The sequence below is a fragment of the Mytilus californianus genome, unplaced genomic scaffold, assembly GCF_021869535.1.
Source record: "Mytilus californianus isolate M0D057914Y unplaced genomic scaffold, xbMytCali1.0.p SCAF_1, whole genome shotgun sequence".
In the NCBI taxonomy this organism is placed as follows: domain Eukaryota; kingdom Metazoa; phylum Mollusca; class Bivalvia; order Mytilida; family Mytilidae; genus Mytilus; species Mytilus californianus.
This window is the reverse complement of record NW_026262581.1, coordinates 98,671,136-98,691,366: the sequence shown is the minus strand read 5'-3', so window position 1 is coordinate 98,691,366 and position 20,231 is coordinate 98,671,136. Positions and strand designations below refer to the sequence as shown.

Below are 20,231 nucleotides of genomic sequence, written 5' to 3'. Positions count from 1 at the left end.
CCTTCAACACTGAGCAACAGCTCACGTCGCTTCACTGCACGTTCAAGACGACCCTAAGTGATCAGGTCGGATACTGAATAAAAGTTTAAATTATCCATCTAATAGAGATGTTATTTTGAAATACCATGAAGGGGATGATCTTAAACATTTTCACTTTGGAAGGGGGACGTATTCACAAGTTAATATTAATACCACTTGGTCTCTAATGCTGCATGTTGAATGACAACTTGAAATTTAGGAGTTGCATCATTTGACCGTTGTTGTTAAAAAGTTACAAATTATGAAAACACAAGCTAAGTGTCGGAATATTATGTGGCGGATGATAATCTTTGGGTATATACCTGATTTCTATGAAGTTAAACTTAAGGTAAAATATTAAGAAAGCTGTGAAATTTGCAAAATTTTGTTGGATAGATAGGGATTTTGAATTGGTGGTCTGACACCTTTAACTTCACCGGAACAAGCTCTGATTCAAAAGTTTAGATCGAGTAGTGGCGAAATGAATTCGAACAAAATAAATGCAGGAAGCTAAAACCTTCTCGGGTCAACTTGACTCGGTGAGAGATTGCTGCCTTAATTTTTGTTTAAAAAAAGGATTTTTTTCGTTCTGTTTTCGGAGCACTTTTCTTTACTTACGTTTGTCCGGACAATCAAACAAGGAGAATTAATAGTTCAGAAAAATTGAGATTTAACGATAACGTGACCAAAATCGGCTCGGCTATAAAATTGAGTGCCCAACCCATTGATGTATCACCAAATAAAACATATTAGAATGGATTTTGAGATCTGATGGCATAATGGTTTATGTTGTAGGTGGTACTTTGCCCATTATTTGACAGTTTAATAAAGCACTTCATAAATGATAAAAGACCATAACAAGGATGGTTAGATTGTTGGTTACTTAACGTCCAGTGGCAAATATTTCATGCATGTTCAGGACGAGAACGAATTAACAATACATACAATAGGTAGGTCCTGTAACAGGGTTCGTCAGGGATGAAGGGCGGGAAATTTGGAATACAACTGGAAAATGAGGATAAATCCATAAAAAGGCGTACATTCTCATAATCAAGATTTACGTACCTATTGATATACATGCATTGTACTTTTGATTTTAAGCATACATTTTGTAGACAAATTCTTTTACTTATTCATACGTTTTACATTCTAAAGTAAAGAAGACCAAATTTTAAGGGAATTCAATTGCTTAAAAAAAGAGTTGAAATAAAAAATACTAAAAAGAAATGACAAAAATCGATTAAGTCTCTCAATGAGACTAAACCAGAAGATCGTGCTAAATTTAGAATTGGGAATTTGTGAAAATCACACTAGTGCCAAAGTACTTATTAGGTGCTTGTTATCATATTTATCAATGTGATTTATCTTAGGTAGATATGTGTATGACTTGTGATATACACAGTCCTAGTCATGTCCGTGTTTTCATTTTAATCTAATATTTTAAAATGAAGATTTTGTTGGTAATTTTCGCTGCAGTCATATCGGCCAATTGTAATCCGTGTCAATTTTACGATTTGCTGACTTGTGCAGACTTTCTTGGATCATGGAAATTCGTTGAATTATGTGAAAAAGCTCATGTTACGCATGAATTTACAAAAGGAAATGGTAAGGCAAGCATGCTTACAATGTATTTTGTGTCTTAATATATCCCTTTCCAGTAGCTTACCCAGGAGTTTCGTTTCTCATATTAGAATCTCTACCTTGCCTCAAACGTTGACGAATGAATTCGAGATGTGTGTCTCGAATAAACAATGTTCAGAATGCTCTTCAAATCTTAAACTTCAATCTAATTCAAATATAGATCTCTGATTTGGTTATCCTCATATATACGAGTACGCGAGTTAATATAGATCTGAATTTTAATCAGATTGCTCTTTAATTTATATTTTAAATCATATAAATAATCTTTATTTCAAAAGGATGAATCTTATGTAAACTGTTGTTTGCAAAATCCTTATATCTTGTATTTTTCGGGATTAATATTGATTTATTGATTTATTCTGAATCACAGCTAAATGGCTTCATATACATTTCTTTTCTGTTTAAAATTGTTTCCTAAATTAGCTAAGGACGTGACACAAGCACTATTGCATGGCAAAGCTTTAGGAGAATTACTTAGAAGTGCATTGCATACCGTATTACCGGCTATATGTTCAGCAGATACATTATGTAACGCATATCAAAATGCTTTACACAATTGTAAAATCAACTGTATTGCAATGACAATAGGAGACGCAGACAAAAATCTACGGTACACGATATAGCCAACGCTAATGTTTCTCTTAAGATCAATGGGAAACTCAGATCCTATGGTAGCTGTCGTCGTTCCGATAGCCGGTTATAGTATATGTAGTTGTCGATATTTTTTTTTAAATCCGAAGAATTTTCCTTTGAGCTAGCTTTTAGAAATATTGATTCTAAAGATATACAACCTTTCTTGGATTGCAGTAATCAATACAAAAACTTAGAAGGTATATACATGTATAATGTTTTCAACAAACTAGAGAAAGGACGATTTGGTTGCAGAGATGCTTTTTCTTTTTGTAGATAGCAAAACTCTGTTTCTGCCTTCAAGAGGTGCACTGGACAGTATTCCATCAGCAATCATGGAGATGATGTCTAAAAATAAAACATTTTTAAAAGAAACAATTATGTACCATTTAGTTCCTCAGAAACTTCAATGTAACAATATGAAAGACAACAGTTTATTGCCAACTTTCCAAGGAGAACAATTACGAGTTAACAGATACACATCAGAACAGGTAAGACAATAAACTTACAAATAAGTTACTATAATATAAATACATAAACATTCCAATTTCCATAAAGCCGATTGATCGTTTGATGGGTCCGTAACGCAAACTTTACATCGACAATGGCTATATGGGTCATTTTCATAAAATGTCGAATTTTAAATTTGCAAAATTGATTTAAAGTTACCAATTCAAACAACCCTCTTCATAAGCAAATCAAAACAAACAGTACTTATGGAACAACATGATATAAGATGTAATCTTGATGTCATACAAGAATATATTGAAACATTTTTGATAGATTCAAATGAAATAAGAAAGAGTAATCAGACAAACGTAAATACAACATGTATAAATATTGATTTTGTTCTATCACAATTCGACTTAAGCAAATTCATTGAACATGAAGAGAAAAGGGCAAATCCTCCGAATAGTACGATTTAGACGATTTGAAAGATTTAATCTTACTCCTATGCAAACACACGAGAGGTTTGTACATGGACATATTTTATGGTTGCAGTTACTCTTGCAGTCAGTAACTTCGTAGACACTTTATTTAATTTCAGCATTTTGGGACATAGTTAGCTTTTTTATAAATACAATTTTTATAAACAATTTTCATATAAATTATATTTATAAAACAAGGTAATTAGGTCACAAGGTATACGATAAAATGCCTATGAACTCACTGAATGCACTAGTGACTCTATTCATAAAAAGTGTCCGTGTAACACCCGTTATTGTGCTGTTTTTCTATAGCTCTGCTGGGGACAAAGTCGTACAAATTGTCACAAAATTAGATAAATTCACTTATTGACGAAGCAAGCAAAAGTCTCATGGATTACTTCATTTATGCTATAGACAGAAGACTTAATATTTAGGTTGCAAAATACATTATAACACAAACTAATAAAGTGTATAATAAGAGTTAGAACAAATCGTTCTTTATTTCCATATAACAAACAAACAAAATAATTTTCTAGACATCTTCAGCAATATAAGTAACTGACTGTTGTAAAAGGCATGGTGTCTCTTTTGAATAACATATTCTAACTCATTAGTCGAAGACTAACTGACAACGCCATGGCAAGAAACGAAAAACAACGAAAAAACAAACAACAGTCTACAAAGTACAACTTCGAAAACTATAGACTGAGCAACACGAGTACTTAACTGTCATTTTCCCTATTTTTAAGTACTTCAAATTTGTTCATATTGTAGGGGAATTTATAAAACCGAAAGAGCTAGTTTTAAGAATTAAACCAGATTTACAATGTTATGATGTTCTAATAAAGAAAATGAAGAAACATGTTTTTATAAAGTTATCCGTCCATATTTCCTTTGTAGCCGACAGCAAAAGTAACAGCATTGTTTTTTTAAAGCTTTCTTTCGCTATAAAATAATCCTATCAAAATATAAAAAGTTAATCATTAGGTGTGACCATACTTTTCCAATCCAAAATATGCTTAAATATTAATACAAAATAAGGAAAATCAAGACATTTTACAAAATATACTAAATATATGATTTCAACTTCGCTAAATAGCGAAACCACTGAGATATAAAAAAAAACGACAACCCGCCATTTTCGAGTTTCATGACGGAACAGGCACATGCACATGTGGCAAGAATAACTTAGTATTGTTTTTAGATCTCAACTTATATTATGACTAGGATCTCTGTATTCTCATGTGTCTGGTATAGCTAAGCTATCTAAACAGGACCGTTCAAACAATTTGTTGTTACAATCGTCACACTTCTATATCCTTCTTAAAACGAGTAGATACATATAGATTCCACCACTGCAACAAGTGTATTACGATATTTCTCCACTCGAGACGGTTAAATTTTAATATTTAAAGCGCGAGGCTTGCCGAGCTTTTTAAATAATTAAAATTTAACTGTTTAAATATATCATTTGTTTAATGTGCTTTGGATGGGTATCGCTATCCATTGAGTTAAAGTTCAAATTAATGTTCGAGTGGTTGTTCAGAGTTATTTGGTACGAAAAAGGGGAACGGCAGACAATAATAAGAAAAAAAAGTAATAAAAAGTTTACAGTATTTCGGACATAATTGGGATATCCCAAACCACTTGGTCTTGTTGTTTTTATCCTAAGTTCTCAAAAGGAAGCAGTATTTTTGTAATAAATTTGTAAAATATTCCACGGAACCCTGTGTCTCGCCTAATATTGCTGCTGTAAGTGTAAAAGCGTCATGTCGATCGGCTGTACATTTATCTATACATTTATCGGTAAAAAAAAAATTAAAAAAAAAAAATGTTTTTCTGTAGATGCTTTTTCTTGAAATTGAGGAATAACTCCTATACAAGTTTTAAAACACTTCATGGAGGTTTACAAATTTATCATGTCAAAACAGTTTAATTCGGTTTTATTTAACTAAAACAAAACTGTATGGTTTTCAACAATAAGCAAAATCTATACCCTATAGTAAGCTATAAAAGGTCCCGAAATGAAAAATGTAAAAAAACTAGAAACCTAACGATCTATAGATAGATAGATACTTTATTCTCTAAAAACTAATTATAAGTTTACAGAGAAACATACAATATAAATACAGATACAATAGTTGAGGTAAAAAAATACAGTATGATATTCTAAAAGTACAAAATTATGATGGCATACATGTTTAGTAACATGTATAATGAAATGTTAAACTCAATAAAAATTTTAAAAAATGGAGACGGAGACGCCGACGCCACTATCGACGACGAAATATAGGTTTGTTGTGTCTCACTGCCGCAACATTGATGGCACAGGCTCGACACAAATCAAAAGACTTGAACTTTATTGTTAACAAATGAAACACTTCAAATCAACTCACACTAAAGTTACAGGGAAACGGGAGGAGGGGGCTCGGTTTTAGCGACAAAGCATAAATACTATCAAATAAGAATTTTCCGATTTTTTTTTAGCGTAAATGATCATTTGAACTTATATGAATATCAATCTTTTATTTGTAATCAATTGAATTCCCTGATCTACCTCGCACTAATTGAAAAATACACTTTTTGGAATATCTGTTTCACATGTGACGACGGACATGTTCCAGTGGTCGTAACCATAATACCGTCATCTTTTCCTTGAATGTGAACTACCAAATAAAACCAAATCACTGGGTTTGTACTCTCTCGAATAACACGACGGGTGCCTTTCTGGAGCATCCGAGATCACCCCGATGGATTTATATTACCCAGTCATACCGATCTATTGAGTCAGCCAAATGAAACTGTTTTGTATGCCACCGCAACTGAAAGTTGGGGGGCATGCTGTTTTATCCCTGTCCGTCCGTCCGTATGTCCGTCCCATTATGGATATATAGTTGTTCCGCATAACTCCTCCTACAGTTTTAATCCTAGGAAGTTTTCTCTTTACTGTCTGTTTGTACATATATTGAAGTTGTGCATGTGGTAAGGGTTTAATGTTTATTAATATTTGCTCTTTTGGGAGATAGTTGAACTTTTTTTTGTAATTTTTTGGGAAATTTACTTGCATAAGAAGAGCGTTTCCAGATAACTCCTTCTATAGTTTGAATTTAGAATGCCAGGAAGTATTCACTCTGCTGGCTGTTTGTACAATTATTGAAGGTGTGCATGTGGTCAGGGTTTTTATTTTTATTATCTTATGCTTTTTTGGGAGATAATTGAACTTTTTTTGTCATTTTTGGGGTATAAGCGGTTAAATGAGTTGAGTGCGGGGACATCACTTTGTCTAGTTTACATTTTTTTCTCGTTTTGTGCTGTTACACAACTGTAACAGTCCGATTTAAGGTTAGGATTTAGCGCTCACATACATGTTTAACTCCGCCACGTGCACTTTCTTTATGTACCTGCCCCAAGTCAGGAGCATGAAGTTCAATTGTTGTCGTTGTATAAATGTGTGTCATTTTTTTTTGTAGATTGTTTAAATATAAATAAGACCGTTTGTTTTGTCGTTTGAATTTTTTCACATGGTGCATGGTGGCCTTTTGTAGCTGACTATACGGTGTGTTGAAGGCTGTGCGGTTGCCTATATATGATTTCTAACATTTACTGCATTTAAACTCTGGTAGATAGTTGTCTCATTGTCAATCACACCACAACTAACTTTATTTCAACTTCTATGTTGCGTTTTGTATACTGTAACATTGTTTATCTTTTGTACGCATACTCCGTAGCCCTCTTTTCGGAAGCCCGAGCAAAAGTCCTTGTGCCGCGATAGAAAATTTAATTACGAACTCATATAAGATAGCTCCAATTTCAACTCAAAATCTTAATTAATCTGAATGAGACTCAAATTCGAATCTTACTCAAACTCAAAAAGTGACTCAAATTTAATGTTGTAACTAGAACTCTACCTTTAAATGTGACTCAAACTCGAAGTCCAACTCACAACTCAATGCTAACTAAAACTTTAATTCTAATAATGACTTGAATTCGAAATCGAAGACTAAGTCAAAGTATAACTCAAACAGTAACTTTAATTTGAACTCTAATTCGATGGATGGCCACACTCATCCAAGGCACATACAACATGGAAATCTATCTAAAAATAGAACAGGTTTTTCCGAATTGGTGTAAAATCGTCAAATTTTGAAACATCATTACGTAATGTTAAAACCATATAAAGAATAGGCAAATCATCATTACAAAACAACTACATAACGTTAAGTCACATTCACATCAAGTAATGTTAAAACCACATTGACTAATGACACAACCACATTAATTAATGGTGAAACCACATCGAGTAATGACAAAACCATATTGAGTAATGACAAAACTATATCAAATCAATACGAAACCATATCGTGAAATATCGAAATATCATTAAGTAATGACTATTCCATATTGAGTTATATCAAAACATCATTACGTAATGTCAAAACCATATTAAGTAAAGACAAAATATCATCAAGTTATAATAAAACAACATAAAGTAATATCAGAGTTCCACATAAGACAGCTGTGGCGTTCCATACAAATGTGTTAATTCTATTATAATGTTAATGGAGTAAACTTCTAAAGTAAAATCTACCAAAAGTTGGGAACATGTTTCTTGAGTAAATTTCTAAAGCACAATCTACCAAAAGTTGGGAACATGTTTCTTGGGTAAACTTCTAAATATAATCTTCCAAATGTTTGGAACATGTTATGGAGTAAACTTCTAAAGTACAATCTACCAAAAGTTTGAAACATGCTTCTTGGGTAAACTTCTAAGGTACAATCTACCAAAAGTTGGGAACATGTTTATGGAGTAAACTTCTTAAGTACAATCTATCAAAAATTGGGAACATGTTTATAGAGTAAACTTCTAAAATACCATCTACTAAAATTGGGAAACATGAAAACCCCAAACGACCCAATTAGAACAGTTAAAACGGTCAATTGCGAACTTTATCTGATTTAAGACTCTAGTTTTAATACAATTATATGTTTAATTGATAGAAAATAAACTTCTTTAAAATGCATCATTAAGAGTATGCCTTCAAACGAAGCACTGGCTGATTGTTATTTTATATACCTACTTCAGGACAACAAAACTTTAATAACAGTAGAAGGTGGTGAGTACATGAACGTTGAGGACAGGACAAAGAATGGAAGGATATGTGTTATACATCATGTATTATATCAGATTCCAACTAAAACAGCATACAAATATATATCTGAAGACCGCAATGTAAGCACATTTCTCTTACTTGCATCTAAAGCTCAGGATTTGGACACTTTTAAAGGTATATTTATATATTTTTCAATCAGCTATCAATACATTGAGTATGCATATTTGTTGTATAATATGTGCATAGCTTTTTAAATTGTTTTTTATTATTAATGTTTTGCCTTCAGTAAATCATGTGATTTCAAGCAGACAAATTGTTTTTTTTTACTTAGCTCATTGTTGAAGACCGTAATGTGACCTATGGTTGCATGCACCCATGTCCTTAGGTCTCTGGTGGAGAGTTGTCTCAGTGGCAATCATACCAGATTTCCTTATTCATGTTATGTCTATATTAAAAAACATCATTCAAAGCACAAATTTGTCAAAACACATCAAATCACCAAATCATATCAACTTGGATCAAGAACGCCTAACACAAATTATAACACGATATCAATTGGCACTTCATTTCATAGTCTTGTATTACATCTATGGATTTTTTTTCTTAAAGGACCTAACATGACTGTTTTAGTACCAGACAATGCAGCATTTTCCAAATTAGCTCCTGGTGTTTTGCAAAATATCACAAGTAATCCAGAATTGCTTAAAGGTATGGTTTATAAAATGTAACACGTATTCTTCAACTGGTAAATACATTTGTTTCAGGCCATCATTCAGGTGACGATTGTTATCAACTTTGTAAAGAGTTTAAATGTACCAATTTCCAGTTTGATTTCTTTTTTCAATGACATAATTGGCCTAGTATGGTACTGGGTGGTGGAAAGGAGAGAAACTGTATACAAGAAATATACTCTTAAGAATTTAAAAACGAGAAAATATACTTGATAAAGCCGGTGCGTTTCCATCTATTTATTTGTGTGTGTGTAATTTTTTAATGATGTCTCGTGAAAATGAATATAAAACTTGATGAATTAATTCACCGTGTAGAACACCTTTGTGATTTTGCTCCATGTTTTGGTGTATTAAGCCATAGCCGTGACTTTTTCCTGACCATGATAGTAACTGAAAAGCAAAACAAACCGTGTTCAGGTATAAAACATAATTATACTTTGAGGTTTTTTTTTCCATTTCTAACATTAAAAATGCACATTAATTAAAAAACTAAAATATGGGCCAATTGAAATACCTTAAGGGCATACGATACAGTTTTGATTCCACAATGATTTTTTTACGAAAATTTGCATACAAGCTATTTTTCACCTTGTCGATTCAAATATGTAATAAAAAATATACCTTCATGTGCTACTTTAAGAGATAAATGGGGTCGAAATTTTAGACATTTACTCAAAATTTCGGTCTTTTGGATATTTCTATCCTTTGGGTAGACATACCTAACTTTTTTGTTTCAAAAGATAAACACAAGCGGATTTTTGTAAAAACATTTGGAAAATCTTCTTTACATAAGTATGCTCTAAATTTGTATAACAATTCTTTGAAAATAATTAATTCTTATCAAAGTTTCAGATTTTAGAAAAAAAAACACGGCATTTTTGCTGTATATTTATCTAATTTAAAAAAAATTTCATCGGTGACTTTTTCATAAAAATTGGTACAAATAATCTTCATACGTAATCAAACCTAATGTCATTTTAAAAAAGACGGGTCCATGAACTCGTTTTCAAGTTAAATCAGTCTGAATGATAAAAATTAGTCGAAAATGCATCGTTACCCGATATGTCACAGTTTGACTTTGACGTCGCGAAAAATAACATTTCACGTTAGCAACGTCATTAACTCCCTTGTAACTGTATCGTATGCCCTTAAGTTTGTAATGAGTCATCATAACAGAGTTGGTGTGTTTGAATTACAAACTATCAGATAAAGACCGAATTATAGGCAAATCTAGCCTTGTTTTAATAAATGCCTCTACCCCTTGAGACGCAAATCTGACACCCCGAGCTATATATTACATTTCGATGAAAAATTAACTTTAAAACCTATAAATTTTTACTAAGAAGCTGGGATTTGGTTAAATTCTATAATAGGAAGAATTCATTTCCATATAAATCATACGGGAAACAATCGCCAAAAGTAGTTTTTTATCCTGAAACTTGCATATGAAGTATCAAAATCAGCAACACGGAAAACTGGGGAGAGGTGTTTGATAAAACAGAGCACTGGAAACTACTGCTTCTGCGTGCTGGAAATAGATTATGGTTCGGTTCCTTCCTTGCAATACCTTATTTGGTGCTAACAATTCTAAAAAAAATCGGTTCATCTCCGCTTCAAAACCGCAACCCCGTGTCAAACATAGCCAACATAGCATGTGGTGTTCTACACGGTGTAATTAAGTAGCTTAGTTGTAAGTCTGGATTTGTACCAATGAGGATGATGACCATGGCTAAGAGTCCTTCAAGTTATGTAAAATTGCTTTTCTAATTCTTTTTCAAATTTATGAAATATCCAATGTTTTAAACATTTATATATCAGTTAACATTTTATACTGTAGGAGTTCTGTCAAACCATATGGCTGATGAAGTGTTTTTCACTGAAGGTCTTACTCACTTACGGAAATTTACAGCTAAATCAGGCACGTCTTTTCCAGTGGACATTAAAGGTAAGGCCAATCTTCATGTTTTTAATTTTTAAAAGTAAGTTACTCTTGAATGTGTTAGATTAGTTTGAATAATAAAACAAAGATATGACTCGAGTCTGTTTGTGTATTTTTCCAAGTTATCTGTGTGTTTGAAAAATTTCCCTAGAGGGACTAAGGCTTGCAATATGGATATCAAGTTTGTCCGTGGTCGGCGACCGTATGATGACCCTGAAATTGTTTGTTTGATTTTTACGTGGTTGCTGTGTGATTGATGTTTACACGACACAACCTTTTTATTCTTATTTCCCCCGAGATAGTTTTCAGTAACTATAAAGGATTGTGTAAAGTAAAACGTTTGTGAGATAGATATAGATTGTTTTTGCATTCGGGGCCTTTTATAGCTTACTATGCGGGTTTGGGTTTTGCTCATTGTTGAAGGCCTTACGGTGACATTTAGTTGTTAACTTCTACGTCATTTGATCTCTTGTGGAGAGTTGTCTCATTGACAATCATACCACATCTTCTTATTTTTATACTAAACGATATATATGGCAAGCCGTTTTACTATTTATTCGAATTTCAAGATATCTCATATAATATATAAGATATCTCATTTAATATATAAGATATCTTATATAATTTAATTTTTATAAGATATTATATAAGATATCTTATATAGTTTATAAGATATACTTTATAAGATATCTTCTAAAGTTTATAAGATATTTTATAAAGTATATGTGATATCTTATAAATATTTTTATATAAGATATATATATAGTTTATAAGATATCTCATATAATTTATGAGATATCTTATAAAGAAAATTATATAAGATATCTTATAAATTATATGAGATATCTTATAAACTATATAAAATATCATATAAACTATATGAGATATCTTATATACTATATAAGAAATCTCATATAATATATAAGATATCTCATATAATATATAAGATATCTTATATAATCTGTTTTTTTATAAGATATCTTATATATTATATAAGATATTTTATATAATTTATAAGATATCTCCTAAAGTTTATAAGATATCTTATAAATATTTTTATATAAGATATCTTATATACTTAATAAGATATCTCATATAGTTTATAAGATATCTCATATAGTTAATAATATATCTTATAAATAAAATTATATGAGATATCTTATAAACTATATACGATATCTAAAACTATATAAGATATCTCATAAACTATATAAGATATCTTATAAACATATCTTATGAAGTTTATGAGATATCTTGAAGTTAGAATAAATAGTAAAACGGCTTGCTATAGATATAAGTTATCCAAAGAAACTGTTAATAAACATAACCTTGCATTAACACAAAAGTTGTATTTGGCATGAACACGACGGGTGCCACATGTAGAGCAGGAACTGTTATCACCCGGTTTGGTGTGTGGTTCGTGTTGCTCATCTTTAGTTTTCTATGTAGTGTTTTGGAGACTGTTGTTGTCTTTTTTGTCTTTTTTTTGCAATGGTGTTGTCGGTTTTTCTTCGACTCAGTGAACAATTTCTTAATTTCATCTTTCAACAGAAAGACATACTGGCGTGATATACTAACTCGGTTTAAATGGTGTTTTCTTCTGATTATCTGACGATTTTAAATGTAAAATACTGGCCCCTCAAAGTACAACCGATTTCAATTAAATGTTATGATGCTCCTTCATGAAACCTTTTATTTATATTGTTTCTGATATTTTTCGTTTTCTTAAGCGGCAATATCAAACCATTGTGATTTAGTTTTTACGACATATTGTCTTCATAGATCAGGGGGGATGTTTGTGCAAACGTAAAACTGTATTAACCACATAACATTGTGTGCCTGTACCAAGTCAGCCTATCTAGAATTTATGTTGTTCGTTGTTGTCATGTTTTTTTTGGACGTGTTTTTCCCCCGGAGGATTCCGATGTTGGTGGTCAGTCACGGTATTTTTCGTGATTCCTGTTACATTTTTATGTATAACTTAGTGGTCACAATATGGACAAACTTCCATACTGCATGGAAAGCGCTATAATTTGGATGAGCCATTCATGAATACAAAAACTATAACAAAATACATGACAAATACACTATTAAGACATTATTTTAGTGCCTGTGCTGATTCTTTTTTGTATGCCTGCGTCTATGTTGTCATGAGGTTTGTGCTGCTCATTCTATGTTTGTTGTAACATTGTTTTGTAGAATTTTATTTGTCTGTTTTTTTTCTGTAAAAGTTAGGTTTTGTCGTCGATTTGCCCTTTTTGGTATCTTCTAACTTTTGATATCGCTAGAAGTCTTTTCTACTTTTGATGAGTTGGTTGGTTGCCTCTTTTTGAATTCGACTACAAATATCTTTAGTTTTATTAATTTTTGCTATTTTTTTTTAAATGATTATTTTTTAGCACTACACCAATTCATAAAACTATGTTTAATATTTCTCACCAAAACCATGATGCTCTGTAGGTTAAAAACCGTGTTTTACGAATGATTTTTTTTTTCAGAGAGAGAAGTGTATATAGGTTCAGCTAAGATAATCAACGCAGATGTACCAACTTTGAACGGTGTGGTTCAGATCATAGACACAGTTTTGGTAGAAACATAGAGGGATGATATTATTGAAATGATGAATTTTGAATTAAAGATAACTTAATTGTTGTTCTTGTTTATTGTAAGTTTTACTAAAAAGTAAATTAAGAAAAATACCGAACTCCAAGGAAAATTCAAAACGGAAAGTCCTTTTATCAAATGGCAAAATCAAAACCTCATACACATCAAACGAATGGAAAACAACTGTCATATTCCTGACTTGGTACAGGCATTTTCTTATGTAGAAAATGGTGGATACAACCTGGTTTTATAGCTAGCTAAACCTCTCACTTATATGACAGTCATATAGAATTTCATTATATTGACAACAATGTGTGAGCAAAACAAACAGACATAATAGGTAAATATGTAAATAATTGGGGTACAGCAGTCAACATTGTAGTATAATCTTAATCACTATAAAAACAAATAAATATTTCAAGAAAGAAAAGAAAAAAGATGGCATATAGACACTCTATAGACAAAGTACATAAGCAAATATGAAAGACAAGAATACAACAATAACCATAGCACAATAACACAATGGTGGGATGTATAAATACCTAGCCACTCCAAAATTATATTACAGAAAATAGTTTTCATGATTTTAATGGTCTGAATGCTTAGATGGATCTACATGGATTACATTTGAGCGTATACGTCTTATCGTCGAAAACATTTGATCCATTCGATAGATTTAAGCTATGTTCAACGGGTCTTCTGAAATCTTTAGGCATTTCCAACGCACTTTCTGACATTCTAATCCATGCCTATTGTACTTTCGTCTTTTAACAAATTTAAGAACTGCCCAACGGACCCTTAGAAGGGTCCAAATCATGTCCAAGAGACCTTTGGATAGATCCAAGCCATGTCCAACGGACCTTCAAATAACTTTAAGTCATTGTCCAACGAGTAATAACTTGTGCCTAATCATTTTGTAAAATGTTACAATAAATATGTTAATCTTCTTAACGTCCAGTGACACAATTCATGTCGCCATTTTCAGGACGAGAACAAATTAACAAATTAACAATAATCCAAGGGGTAGGTTCTGCTAAGTGGATTGACCCGGGATAAAGGGCGGTAAAGTTAAACTGCCATGGGAATAAGAAGGTATGTTGGATAGGAACATGAATTTTGTTTTGCAACAGACTACCTGCGGACACCTTAAAAGTTGTTGCAAAGGTCACTTGTATTTAACATGCAAAAAGCGAGGAACTCTTCCTGCATGAGGCATCAGATTTGACGTCCCCATTCCACCCGGTGACTGAGTATTTATACACCCTACTTCGAAAAACGTATGATTGCCCCTAATTGGAAAACAATATTTGTCTCTCCCAACATATATGATGTAGACGATTTATTTTGATAAGGAAGATTTTTTACATGCAAGCTTCAGGTAGACAAGACTTAGCCTATTGAAAAATGATTTACTCTAAGGCAGTCTCTTATGTACAATTGTCGACTATGCTTGTCATCATCCTTTAAATATCCATGCGGCCTTAATGCCTATACTGGATCAAGCACGTAAGCTTACCATACGATACTGAAACCACCTCGAGTCCGTCGTCCCTTCTTGTCGTTAATTCTTAGAATTTTCTAAATATTTTCAGGATGTAGTGTTCATGCACGAAAGTTTTCAATTTTGTAGGCTCGGTAAAACATCATGCACCAGAAATAATTTTTATTTTCAATTACTGGTTTTATTTTTTTCAAATTCATTTTCTCTCTTAATCTAGAAACAAATGTTGTGTGCTCAGAAATCTGTGTCACCCTTTTTTGTTTTACTACCGACGGTCTGGTTAGTATTATATTCCTGTATGTACGTTTTAGAAATACCTTGTAAAATGTTTTATATTATATTCATCACTAGATAGATTGAGTTCCGTGCAAATGTCTATCAAATTTTGTTTTGCAAATTGTACACACTTCTTTTGTCTATAGCCACTAAATGAGCGAAACATTTTGGAAAGGTATTATCACATTCAGCTATTTCGGGTATCTGCTGGAGTCCAAATAAAAAACCGCTATCCTAGTTTAATGCAAATGTTTTTTTAGCACAATTCCCGAAGATTAAAACGATCCCGGGTCGACAGAAGAAAAGTCAAAATGGAGACTGTGAAGAGATGATCAGAGGTCCAAAATGTGAATTGAAGCTATTGTAAATGTGCAACTTTTTTTTATCTAATGAACAAACAAAATAATAATCAATAATTGTGGTGAAAGCCGAGCTGTGGAAAACGAACATAGTATAACTGATATGAAAAAAAAATGAATTCATGAAAACAATAGTGTTCTGTCTTTGCAATTTTCAAACTGGGCATCGCTCGCACTTTTTATTTGACATTCTGTGCCCATTTTGCGTCAAATCGTGAAACACTAGTCCCTTTACCCTCTTGCTGTCACTAATTTGATATGGTTAAAATTTCATGTGCCAGAAAATACAGCAGTTGGACATCAGTGACGTCACATGCTCAATTATGACGTCATTCGATATATGACGTCACGCCCTCGTCACGTTAAATTAGGGGCCCTTTGAAGAAAAATATTACACTATTTAATCTTCGATATTTTATTTGAAAGGGAAACATCAATGAATAGAAGCTTGCATAAAATGTGTCACTCCGGCACGTACTAGAATGCCATGTACTAAAATTACCGAGTCCTGACAAAATGCGTATAGGTCTAAGTGATTATATTCCTGTATGTACGTTTTAGAAATACCTTGTAAAATGTTTTATATTATATTCATCACTAGATAGATTGAGTTCCGTGCAAATGTCTATCAAATTTTGTTTTGCAAATTGTACACTTCTTTTGTCCATAGCCACTAAATGAGCGAAACATTTTGGAAAGGTATTATCACATTCAGCTATTTCGGATCTTTCAATGTATAGAATTTGATTTTGCTGTTGTAATTTGCTGATTCTCCTCTGTACTGTTTGATTCCTCAATTGACGACGATGAGCAAATGAATACAGAAAACATCCAACCGCATAATTCATATTCACTTCTTGTAACTTTGGCTTGATTCCACATTTGATTAAAACATTGGTCACATGTAGGTCGATAGAATTCGTGGTTTTGAAAACAGCACACCTTTTATAAGAACCAGGTCTGGTGTTTATTTCGACCATCTTGAAGCCAGTGTTGGTCAATTTCATCTCAACATTGTAAACACCATTATCCAATCCGATTTTCCTACAGCAATCAAAAGACGCATTAATTATTTCGCCCTTTAATTTGTCCGATAAACAAGTCGGAAAACAAGTGGTCGTATCTGCAAATACACCTGGTAATTTTGGACCCATGTCTGATACGAGTGCTTTAAGCAAAGCACCGTGAAATACAACAATTTCAATGTGGTGACTTATGCCAGGTAAGTATTCCATTAGAACCATTGCACTGCCGAATCCCTTCACGTTCCAATCTTTTCCAAATGCACCTTGTAGTTTGGTATATTTACTTGCACAATCGTCTGTCGATGTAACTTCCGTTATACCCTCTGAATTGCTGCCATATTCTGGTTTAAGTATCGCTGGAAATAAAAGACCTTTTGTATTGACGATATCTGATACATTTTCAATTCGAAATGATAGCGGGGAATATTTACTTGTATCCAAATCGTCTTTCAGCGCATCATAGGTTAATTGTTTGCTCTGCGATGTACGAGCAACATCTGGATCAATACCAATCAGTCCTAACTTCTGACTTAAAATGGCAGTTAAATGCATACTATCTTCATCGAAAGAAATACATGCCGATAGCTGTTCCTTCCTGTGACCGAGAAGTCGAATGATAGTATTTGCATGATTTTCATCTCTGTGTATAGAATCCTCTAAATAGTTGTATTGGATAAAAACTTCAACAAAACGACGACCATGGTTCTCTTCTTTTGGGTCAAACAGAATTACCTAAAACATATTGTAAAAAAACAATGAAAACCTCTGAAAGTTTGGGCAACACAAACATCCAGATTAGGCCACTTGATTCTCCAAGGCAACTCAAATCTCTATGAGTTTGGTAGAGTTATTCGATATTATTTTCAATATATTCACTGATATATTACCAATCATACATTTAACTGGTGGGGTATGCGCAAACTTACATATGAAAATTTCAAATCGTACTTTATTAGTTGTCACCTGAGTTCATCCCCGGTTTTTTGTGGGTTTCGTGTTGCTCGATCTATCGAAATGTAATGCTTTGTTGGTGTGTTTGTGTTTTTTTTGGGGGGGAGGGGTTGCCATGGTGTTGTTGGTTTTTGTTCGACTTATGAGTTTTGAATGTCCCCTTCGTATCTTTCACCTCTTTTTTTCCTGTTATATTTTTCAATACAGAAGTATTTTTCCATTAAACATACCTTTATATTTAAATCCTTCAAAATTTTCCACAGGAACTGCAAACCTGGCCCGGAAGTTCCAATAATAAGAATTGTTTTCCCTGACAATTCTTCGGTATTACATCTTTTACTATCATCGTTTTGGACTAATTTCTGCTCAGTATTTGCCATTGAAATAACCAGTGCGTAACACTAATGTGAATCGATCAATATAGCTGTTAAAGAATTTAAAAAATTTCTAGCTTTTCCATCTGTAGGGACTATCTCATGATAACAAACTTTAACAGCTGAATTCCATGGCAATATATCAAGTTAAGGCCGCAAAATGATCTTTTAGTCCTTCAATAAAATGATTGATAAGTATTAAACGTCCAAATGTACGCTGTAAATATGGTGTTATGATCCTAAACACAACTGTAAACAGATTTTTGTGCACTTTTTTAAAACATGTTTAAGTCTAAATATGTCTCATTTGTAAACATAATTAGGTTGACAATGTAATTGGGTTGAAAAAGTGTTGAATATTGTGTTTAGTATCGTGTTTAGCTTAGAAATTAGTGTTTTAGCCCTAAACACTTCAATTCTAAACACATTTAGATGGGGTTTATATTAAAGACATGCGTACATTTATTGTACTTACTTAGAAATGTGTTTAGATATTATACACAATCTTTTTTTTTTTTAATAAAAGTAAAATCTTCAAATAAATGTGTGCTCTTATATTCACAAAATTATCACAGACTAATATATAAAATATAAGTACAATACAAATTTTCTGCTTCTTTTAAGATAAGGAGTAATATGAAGTATATAAATATAAAAAGTCACGTTCAGATGAAAAAGAATAAGTGTGAATAGCCCTTGTTCGCTCCAGTGGTCTGACATATCTATATCTAAAGCTAATGTGAACCAAGCATAAAACGGATGTTCCACAAGGGTACACATCAATATAACACTCTTTAATGTTCACAGATTACCTAAGGGGAACTCTCAAAACATAGTTTTTGGAAAGATGTTGTCTGATAGTCTTTAACTTGTGGTTATTGATTGCCACCTTAGTATCTTCTCTCCTTTTGTTTTATCCAGATTTGGGAAATTATTTGTTGTCTGAAGTAAACATTAATAGGAATTACCAGGAATGGTTTTATTTATTTTTTTCAGTATCCCAACGATAGATTTTTGAGCGCACGCGGTTTTGTTGTAGTGTAACATCAAAATAATATTAATGAAAGTAAAAATATTCTTAACGTTCTGTCAGTTAAATGACGAAACAAACTATAAGTTGTTCTATTTTCTCTGGTGAGCTATCATCTGTATCTGCCTTTGCGCCTTTGAACCCCTGCAATGTAAATTCTTCATTACAACAATCTGTATTATTTTTGTAATATTCAATGAAATAATAAATTTGTTCTTGTTCTATTTTAGCCTTATAATAATAATTTTACGTTTATGCTGTACCAGTTTTAAAATAATTTTCCGCAAGCACGTTTGATATAATCATGTATTAGAATCTGTTAAAAACAGTAAATATTTAGGTGTAACCATAAACCATGATCTTGACTGGGGAACACAAATAAATAATATTACCTGTAAGGCAAATAATACCTTAGGCTTTCTCCGTAGAACTTAAAAAAAATGTACACGTAAGGTTAAAAACCTCACGTACACATCACTTGTACGTCCAGTCGTTGAATACTCTTCCCCTGTTTTGGATCCTTACAAAAAGCACCACATCACTCAGGTTGAGCAGATTCAGCATAAAGCAGCCCGATTTGTCTATAATGATTAAAAAGACAGAACACCGGGTACAGTTTCCAACATGACAAATTCTTTACAATGGACAGTTTACATAATAGAAGTAAAAAAGCTAGATTAACAATGCTATATAAAATTAATTGGAAGTTAGTAGAAGTTCCAAAGGACAATTTAACAAAATATGACAGACGTACTAGAAGACAACATAAATTTCGGCAAATTGCAACTGATAAAAGATTTCATTAAATACTCTTTTTTTCCCGTACTCGGAAGAAAAAGACTTTTTTCCTTCTTTGTTATCTGTTATAAAATCATTCAAATGTATCAAAAAAGGAATATTTCTCTTATAGCTGATCTTGCCTAACATCTACTTTACATTATACCACAGATCTGAAATGTTACTATTACAATTCATATGATTGCAATAATTTGAACATTAGGTCTCGTTCGTGTGTTTCTCTCTTTATCTTAATTAGTTTTCAAAATCTATGCCACTTCACATACGACTTTCTCTGTGCTAGCTTTGTTTCTAGCATTTATGGGTGGTGTGCA

General features: G+C 32.4%; 3 protein-coding genes across 3 annotated transcripts in view; 1 reads left to right on the top strand and 2 right to left on the bottom strand.

Moving 5' to 3' along the window:
* Positions 1-20,231, bottom strand: part of LOC127727026 (uncharacterized) — a 219,950-nt gene that overhangs the window by 117,609 nt on the left and 82,110 nt on the right. The gene's annotated exons all lie outside the window — the stretch shown is intronic.
* Positions 1,412-13,647, top strand: LOC127727073 (transforming growth factor-beta-induced protein ig-h3-like). Its single transcript, XM_052234493.1, has 6 exons — positions 1,412-1,623; positions 2,566-2,780; positions 8,302-8,503; positions 8,939-9,037; positions 10,898-11,005; positions 13,498-13,647. Exons 1-6 carry the CDS (start codon positions 1,464-1,466, stop codon positions 13,596-13,598), a joined length of 885 nt encoding a protein of 294 aa, XP_052090453.1. The 5' UTR covers positions 1,412-1,463; the 3' UTR covers positions 13,599-13,647.
* LOC127726991 (carnosine synthase 1-like) lies at positions 16,151-18,581 on the bottom strand. The gene is made up of 2 exons (XM_052234366.1): positions 17,946-18,581; positions 16,151-17,496 (listed from the first exon to the last, which is right to left on the bottom strand). Exons 1-2 carry the CDS (start codon positions 18,093-18,095, stop codon positions 16,297-16,299), a joined length of 1,350 nt encoding a protein of 449 aa, XP_052090326.1. The 5' UTR covers positions 18,096-18,581; the 3' UTR covers positions 16,151-16,296.